Consider the following 9,067-nt stretch of genomic DNA (forward strand, 5'->3'; position numbering starts at 1 on the left):
CCCTAACCCTAACCCTAACCCTAACCCTAACCCTAACCCTAACCCTAACCCTAACCCTAACCCTAACCCTAACCCTAACCCTAACCCTAACCCTACGTTACAAAAGCGGTTAGTCGCAAAATAAACCATAGCCTCACCACGGGCGATGTCTTTTCTTTCATGCACCAGGGGGGGTAAACCCCCCCTCTTTCCCATCACTGCTATAGCCTCACCACGGGCGACATCTTTATTTATAAACAGGGGGGGATAAACCCCCCCTTCTAACCCTTACTCCCATATCTTTACCACAGGCGACGCCTTTATTACCTAGCTAACCTGTTAATAACTTAATAAGTCAGCTTGCCTATAATATAACCCTAATATCTAACCTATTATTAGCATTTCTTTTTTTTATTTACTTTAAAATATTTTATTACTTTTAACCCTAGCCCTTAACCCTTATTATTTTCTAGTTTATTAACTTAAAATATAAAATATCTGCTAATTACAAGCACTCTCTTACTTTAACTAGCTAACTTAAAAATAACTTTTAAAATTTTAAAATAATCCTAATACTTTTAAAATAATTTTATTATCTTACTTCCCTTTTTATTTTTTTTTATTACTTTATTTATTTTATATAACCTTAAATTACCTTATATTAATATAACTTTTTTTAAATAATAATTAAATAAGCTATTTAATTACTTATTACTTTAAAATAACACTTTATTTTAAAACTTCTCTTGCTAAACTTAATCTTTTTTATAACACTTTTAATAAAATACTTTTTTACCTCTTATTTTATATAACTACTTATTATAATAATAAATAAATTAAATTTTTTTTTAACTTTATTACCCTAGCAGTTATAAACACTTTTGCTATAAACAGTTACTTTAAAATAGCTATAATAACTATTACTTTACCCCTTATTTCATATAACCTTTTACCCTAACCCTTTATCTTTTATTTTACAATACTTTTATTAACTTTAATTAAAAAACCTAACTTTTCTTTTTAAACTTACTACTTTTAGTAATTACAAGCCCTTTTACCTTAAGCAGTTACTTTAAAATAATACCTCTTTTATAACCCTATTTTTAACTTTAACCCTTAGCTTTTAATTATAAAATAACTACTAGCTATTACTTTTACTTATTTTAATACTTTATTTTAAATAACCTTTTATTATATTTATTTTCTTTTATAAAATCTTTAATAAAATACTTTTTTATTTTTTATTTTTTAATATTTTATATATATATAATACTTTTTTCTTATTTTATAACTTTTTTTATTAAAATATTCTTTTATTTTTTTTTATTATATTTCCCTTAACCTTATATATATTATATTATATTACTATTATAAATTAATATTATTATTATATAAATATTCCTTTTTTTTTAACTTTAACCCTGCTCTTATTTTTTATTTTATTTTATACACTTTTAAATAATTTTATCCTATACTACTATCCTGTTTATTATTTATATCCCATACATATACCTTAATCGCCTAATCCACTGCTAATAACTATTATCTTTCCTATTAACTCTAAACTTCTCTAACACTAGCCTTTACACCTTCCCGCTTACTTAAGCTATTATTATCACTGCAAGTACCTTATTGCTATAGCAGCACTTCCTGTCTTTTCCCCTTTTTATTTTACACCACCTGTGCGGCAGCCCACACTCCCAATAGCATATAAAGTTTATAAACTTTACCTTAGTCCTCCAGTCGCTAAATTCCCTTTAACTAATTACCATACATATATCTTATTTATACATATACTTTAACCTTAACTCCTCCTTCCCCCCTTAAAAATGCCATCTTACATAGCATACACAGCAGCTCACTGCCGCTATGTAATCTAGCCATTTATATAATACCGTCAGCCGCCGGCTCTCTTCTTGCTTATACTCTTGCAGTTAACCCCTGACCAGCCCCTCTGCTACAACCCCCCTCTTATTATCGCCTTCGCTTTTACCCTTGCCTTCGCCTTCGCCTTCACTGCCATCTCCTATTTCACTCCCTGTACTTTCCTCGCTTTCCCCTTCTCCCTCGTCTACCCGCGCCTCCTTACCCTGCCTAGACCTCTTTTCACAGCAGTCATACTCCAGAGCACCCATCTCGCCACATCATTACCTTTTCCTATCTATAAATCCACCCAGCTCTATTTAACAACAGTCAGTTATCTGCAGAAACATCTCTATAGCCTTGCGGTTCTTGTAATCCACGTCGCTACCAAATTTATTATACCACACCGCTGCCCTGTCCGTTACAATTACCGAGTCTACAACCTCGCCTTTTTACTGCCCTCCTCGCCCTGTTTGCTGCCTAAAGTCCACTATTCCATACGGCTGCCGCATATGAATAATTGCGACAACCTCCTTTATATCAACTCCTGTTCCAAGCCCTGTTATCGCCGCAATCCAGCGCTGCCCTCTTTTGCCGTTGCACCATGCCTAAAGTACTGCCGCCTTATCAGCGCTCGTCATCCGCCTGTAATAGTGCCCGCACCCGGCTCGTACCGCCAGCCTCTCACACTCCTTAATTAACCGGCAGTATACGACCCCTTTTTACCCACCCACCATCCGCATCCCCATCTACTCCATGTCCTCCATAACCCCGTCCTCAACGCTGCTCCGGCTCTCTGCCTTTACCCTTCTTACCCTGTACCAGATATTAATCCTTGCTGTCACACCCTAAATAATATCAGCTTCCTTCGCTAGCATCCGCTCCCAGAACCAGCCCTCCATCAACACCGGCAATGTCGCCGTCAGCATTACCATCAGACAGCCATATCTGTGCAAACTAACCAGAGATCCCAGCCGCTCCCAGTAGCTTACATCCATAATAATTATGTGACATTTATTAAAGAAAATTATTCCTAGCAAGCCCCTGCCCCAAATACTATCCAGATATAATGTAAAGCCATTATAAACGGCAATGTCTGCGCTAACCACCACGAGACTCGCATCCCTTTGCCATTCCTCGCGCGCCTCCTCCACGTCACTGCGCCATTGCATGCAATCAATGCCAAAATCACAAGCCCGCGCTACCAAGTCGTTGGCTAGCGTAATAAATAGAATAATTATAACATTTGTCTTTCCGCCCAGTTCTTTCTCGCTGTTGATGAGAGACGGCAGATAGAAAAATATGCTCTTGCCGCCACCTGTCGGGAGCACTATGATTAGCATTTTGCTCCGCATGCTGTTATTCCGTATCCTTATAATCCGACGCATACCCTTGCGCTGCTCTTGAGATTTCCATCCCGCGCTCTCGCCTAACATCTTTTTTAGCCCGCTCTCAATCCTTTCATCGCTAACCATATTATCACCCCCATCACCGTCACTAACCTCGCTAACCTCGCCAATTGCTCTAGCTGGAGCTGATTTTCGTTGACAGCCCTGCTGTAGACTGCTATCTGCCTTGTGCAGCAGTAACTGCAGTGTCTATTATATCTGCTCAAGCTGCCCAAGAGCTTCCTGTAGAACGCGGCTGCTACCCTGTAGCGGCTGCACCCGCCTTCATTTCACTGCTTGCTATAACCCTTTATCTTTATCCAGTATTCGCTTCTACGCAAACTCTCCGTCCCTGCGCTTAAGAAATCCATGCCACAGCCTGCTAATCTCTTAAAAGTTTAAAATTATCTCTAGCTGTAGCTAATTTAGGTATAGCATGTTAATTGCGTAGTGATTATAAGCTATAAGACTGCTGTGCATTGCCTGCAGATCCTAGATGTATTTGACCCGCTGCTGCTTGCGTGATTCTCCTGTTAATTCGTCATGGTGACCGTCGCCGTCGCTGTCCCCCGCCTCGACGCCTTCAAGCTCGAGCTGCCAGATTACCAGACCCTTAATTTAACGCCCAAACTTGATAGCCACGTGCTGATAGTTTAACACTCTGAGCTCCACTCTGAGATATAATCCCGTTAGTAAATATAAGTCCTTGCTTAGATGCTCCGTATCCTAGAGCCTGTGTGCGGCTGTCTTCTAGATCCACGGCTCCAGCCCCTTGCCCGGGCCCCGTATGCCAGATAGCTTATGCAGCACCTTCTTAAACGGCAGCAGCCATGCAATATATGCCACCATGACTCGGCTTAAGTGCTCTGGCAAGAATCGTGCTACTATGCGGCCGCGGCCTGTTAGTTTCTTGCTCTTGTTACGGTCCGTGATAATCATAACCTGCCTGTTAAATATAAACATGTTTTTTGGCAGCTCCTCTGTATTGCAATGCTTGATTATTGTTATCTCTGGCCCTCGCCCCGGCTGTCCGCTCCAGATATGCACTGCCCTGATAAAGCTACCCCTAAATTACTTAAAAAGTATAAGAAACTCCTCCACCTTTTACTACCTGCACTCATGCCACGTCTTGCTATTCTTATCCTTTACCCTCTTCTAGAGCGTCTCGCCAACGGCTCTCATCATCTGACCGGATCCCGGCTTGAGCCACGCGTTCTTTTAATTATTAATAAACGACCTTCCCGGCCCTTTATAGACCAAGCTATTAATAATATCTCGCAGATGAATCGTCTCCTTAATCTGACCCCACTGGCCAGATATAAGACTATTGAGCAGTGCTTTTGTATTGGTAACGGCGGCCTGGGCTGTATATTGAAACTTGCCCACGTGTATTCAGTCTCCATGATAGCTTAGCGTCTTGCCATCGCTCTCCCATGCTAGTCAAGCCAGCCCGGCCTTGCGCTTTCAATAGCCCCTCCCGTACGTCATCCACTGTATGATCGACCCGAATGGCGTGTACAAGCTGTCTACTAGCCACTGGTGGTGTCCCTCGTGGAAGCGATCTATAGCCCTGAAACTAACCTCGCAGTCTGATTCTTCGTCTGAGTTATCCGATCCGCTTAAGTTGTCTGATTCGCTGGCGTCCCCCCTGAAAAAGTGGTCCAGCATTAAGATTCGTCCACAGTAAAGAAAGCCGGCCATGAAGCGAGTGTGCGAGTGTGACGGGATCCATGACTCAGCTGATTGATCAATGCCAAGCACTGCTATGAAGTGCAACAGCGGATTTCGGTACTGTTTCTTGCTTAACTGTTGCTTAATCGAGCTGATGTAGTATTAAAAGACGGCCTTATTGAGAGCGTCCTTCTCCGGCGTTTCCTTGTCGCTGCTATCCTCTCCCGGATTGTTTTCTTTAGCAATTGCTACGAAAGCATCTAGCCGTCGGATAACCTCTCCAAGTCCATCCCACTGCAGATCCGTAAACTAAACCCCATGCTTAGCTTTAGCCTTAGAGCGCCCCAGTGGCTAAACCCTAATGCAGTAGCAGAGATATCGCCTCCAGTATAAGCTGTATTACTTTGTTGATGTAGCCTCTTAGTTCCTACTAAACAGCTTGCTTAATGCTTTCGTTGTATCAATGCTGCTGAGTTACTTTAACGTCTGGGCCGGCACTTTGTTAAGCCGCTTTGTATATCTTGTAAGAACCCGGTCAAAGCTAGCGCCGAGTTGCCGGAGCCGCTGATTTGCCTTGATTGCCTCTTGCTGATACCACCGTCTTTTAACTGCTTTCGTGGCTGCTGATGCAGCTGTCTTATAGAGTATCTTCTGGTTCTTCTGTTTTAGATAATAAGCCAGTCTTATAAACTTGACCTATTTTAAATCTGTATTCACCCCGCCTGGCGTTTTAATAAGCTGCTGTCTTTTCTTCTCTTCTTTTATTATACCTAGCTTGCAAACCTTAGCTATTTTTACTAGCGCTGTGATATTATTACTGCTATTGTTACTATTTTTATTGCCTGTTCTTGTGTTAGCTGGGCTTATTTTGTAATATCTTAGCCGCTAGTTATATTATTATGCTAGTTATTTATATTAATAATTTAATACTAGGACTGTTTACCCTGTGAAAATGTTTATAGTGTAACAGCCTTTTACTCTTTTTTACCTGGGCTAAGTTTATATTTACTGTGAGTCTGGTAAGTGGTAGTGTTCTTCTTGTTTATTATTTAATATGGGCATGTGTTATAGCTGTATTCTTGAAAAGTCTGTAAGCAGCTAATAGGCAGACTGTAATTGCTAGGAAGTTTAATTAACTGCGGGTTATTTATTATAACTCTTGGATTAATTAAGAAATAAAAATTAATAATACTTTTTAATTTAGCTGTTATTAGCTTATACTTTCCTTAAAAATAAAACTTAATAAAGCTTTATAAAGGTAGGAGAGCAGTGTAGTATTTTAAGTAAAGTAATAAGTTATATAGCTTATAAAAGCTAATAAACTTATTTTTAATAAGCTGCTTTATAATAAATATTTAAATATAAAAACCTGAATTATATAAATATTTATTTATTATAAATATATTTTACTTATATAAAGAGTATACTCCTTTTCTTTACAGTAACCTTACTTAGTTTATATATTTAATATACTTAACTTAAACTAACAAGCTTTACTTAAGTTTATAATAAACTAATTAAAATAATTATTTTAAGACAGGTTATTTAAATTTACAAGGTTTATATATATTAACAGTTTATTATAAGTAATAATTAGTAAAGCTTTTATAAACAGGCATTTTATTAGAGCTTATATAAATATTTTAAAAGATATTTTATAAAGGTGTATTTTATTAAAGGTCTAGTAAAATATATTTTATAAGAGCTCTAGTATAATAAATACTTTTAATAATAAAGAGGTTAAAGGTTATAATACTTAAATAATTTATACTAATATTAACTTATATTAACAGGCCTTACTTAAAATATTAAACTAAACTAATAAAAATAGTTATTTTATATCAGGTTGTTTAACTTTATATAGTTTATATATATTAGCAGTTTACTAGTAATTAGCAGGTTATTACAGTTAAATAACCAGTGAATTAATAAACAGGTCTAGTAAAATATATTTTATAAGAGCTCTAGTATAATAAATACCTTTAGTAATAAAAAAGTTAAAGGTTATAATACCTGGATAATTTGCGCTAATATTAACTTATACTAATAGGCCTTACTTAAAGTGTTAGACTAAGCTAATAAAAATAGTTATTTTATATCAGGTTATTTAATTTTACATAGTTTATATATATTAGCAGTTTACTAGCAATCGGCGGGTTATTGCAGTTAAACAACTAGTGGATTAATAGACAGGTTCATATATATTAACAGTCTACTACAAGTAATAGTCAGCGAAGCTTTCATAGACGGGCATTCTGTTAGAGCTTGTGTGAATATTTCAAGAGATATTCTATAAAGGTACATTTTACTAAAGGTCTGGCGAAATATATTTTACAAGAGCTTTAATATAATAAATACCTTTAGTAATAAAAAGGTTAGAGGTTATAATACCTGGATAATTTGCGCTAATGTTAACTTATACTAACGGGCCCTACTTAAAGTATTAAACTAAGCTAATAAAAATAGTTATTTTATATTAAGTTATTTAACTTTATATAGTTTATGCATATTAGCAGTTTACTAGCAATTAGCGGGTTATTACAGTTAAATAACTAGTAGATTAATAGACAGGTCTAGTGAAATATATTTTACAAGAGCTCTAGTATAATAAATGCCTTTAGTAATAAAAAGGTTAGAGGTTATAATGCCTGGATAATTCGCGCTAATATTAACCTATGCTAACAGGCCTTACTTAAAGTATTAGACTAAGCTAATAAAAATGGTTGTTTTATATTAAGTTATTTAACTTTACATGGTTTATGTATATTAGCAGTTTACTAGCAATCGGCGGGTTGTTATAGTTGAACAACCAGTGGATTAATAGACAGGAATTTAAAATATTTAACTTATTATAAGAATAATTTTTAAATTATAATAAAGTAAATAATATTATAATAATTAATATAAACTTTAATTTTATAAGTATTTTTTAAATAATAATATTACTATTTTTTAAATATTTTAATAATTATTATAAATTTCTTATTATAAATAAAATATTTTAATTTAAATTTATATAACTTTTTTAAAAAAAAAGCTATTAAATAAAATTTCTTATTTTTATTTTATTATATTAATACTTTTTTAATTATAAAATTTAAAATATTTATTTTAATTTCTAGTAACTTATTTAAATTATATATAATAAGTATAAGTTTACTTAAAAAAATATTTTTAAATTTTTAAAAAACTTTTTTTATTTTTTTTTTATATATAAGTTTTTTATTTTTAAGTTTTTTTTTACTTTTTTTATTTTCTTTTAAATAAATAATATTAATAAATAATTTAATAATTTTATTATAAATTTTAATAAATTTTTAATAATAGTTTACTAATTTTAAAAAATTTTATATTCTTTTTCTTATTTCTAGTAATTTCTAATTTTAAATTATAATAAGTTTATTAAAATTTATTTAAACTTATTCTAGTAAAATTAAATATTTAAAAAATTTAACTTTTTATATATAAAAACTATATTTACCTAGTTCTACTAATAAATTAATATCTTCTAGTATTTATAATATTTTATAAATATATTTCTAATATTTTTTAAAGGTTTTAAAAAATATTAAAATATTATTTAAATATATAATTATAAAATTATTTATAAATATTCTTAAAATATAATTAATTATTTATTAAAATATTATAAGTATATTAGTAAATTTAAATAATATTATTAAATATTTAAATAATTTATAATATATTTTAAATATTATTTTTTATTTATTTTTTTTTTAAATATAAATTAAATTATATACTTTTTTAAAATTTAAAATAATAAATTATCTTATACTAATTAAACAGTTTTAAATTTTTATAATAAGTAATAATAAAGTTTAATTTTTAATAATAATCTTATTTAATTATTAATAATTAATAACTAGTTATAACTTCTTATTTTTTTTTAATATAAATATAATAAGATATTTAACTTATAAAATAAATAATTTAATATATTTTTTTTTTAATTATTTTTATATTTATTCTCTCAGGGTTTTAAACTTTGTTTTATTAAAATTATAAATTAAAAAAAATTTTATTATTTTTTTTTTTATAAAATTAATATAATAATTTTATTATAAGTAAAGCAGTTATATTATTTTTAATATTAAATTAAATAATTTTTAATATTTTTTATATTATTTTAATATTTTAAATAAAAT

General features: G+C 32.1%; 2 protein-coding genes across 2 annotated transcripts; both read right to left on the reverse strand.

Moving 5' to 3' along the window:
* Positions 1 to 1,705: 1,705 nt before the first annotated feature.
* GGI43DRAFT_426823 (uncharacterized protein) lies at positions 1,706 to 3,331 on the reverse strand (the record flags this gene model as incomplete). Its single annotated transcript, XM_083208728.1, has 7 exons — positions 1,706 to 1,740; positions 1,973 to 2,073; positions 2,191 to 2,256; positions 2,299 to 2,450; positions 2,613 to 2,690; positions 2,775 to 3,198; positions 3,315 to 3,331. The coding sequence occupies 7 exons, from the start codon at positions 3,329 to 3,331 to the stop codon at positions 1,706 to 1,708; spliced, it is 873 nt and encodes a 290-aa protein (XP_083054910.1).
* Positions 3,332 to 4,507: 1,176 nt separating this feature from the next.
* Positions 4,508 to 5,006, reverse strand: GGI43DRAFT_419574 (uncharacterized protein). The gene has a single exon (XM_083207704.1). It carries the CDS (start codon positions 4,929 to 4,931, stop codon positions 4,695 to 4,697), a length of 237 nt encoding a protein of 78 aa, XP_083054911.1. The 5' UTR covers positions 4,932 to 5,006; the 3' UTR covers positions 4,508 to 4,694.
* Positions 5,007 to 9,067: the final 4,061 nt, after the last annotated feature.

Source organism: Trichoderma evansii (genome assembly GCF_050947405.1).
Source record: "Trichoderma evansii strain SZMC 28006 chromosome Unknown GGI43scaffold_85, whole genome shotgun sequence".
NCBI lineage: Eukaryota > Fungi > Ascomycota > Sordariomycetes > Hypocreales > Hypocreaceae > Trichoderma > Trichoderma evansii.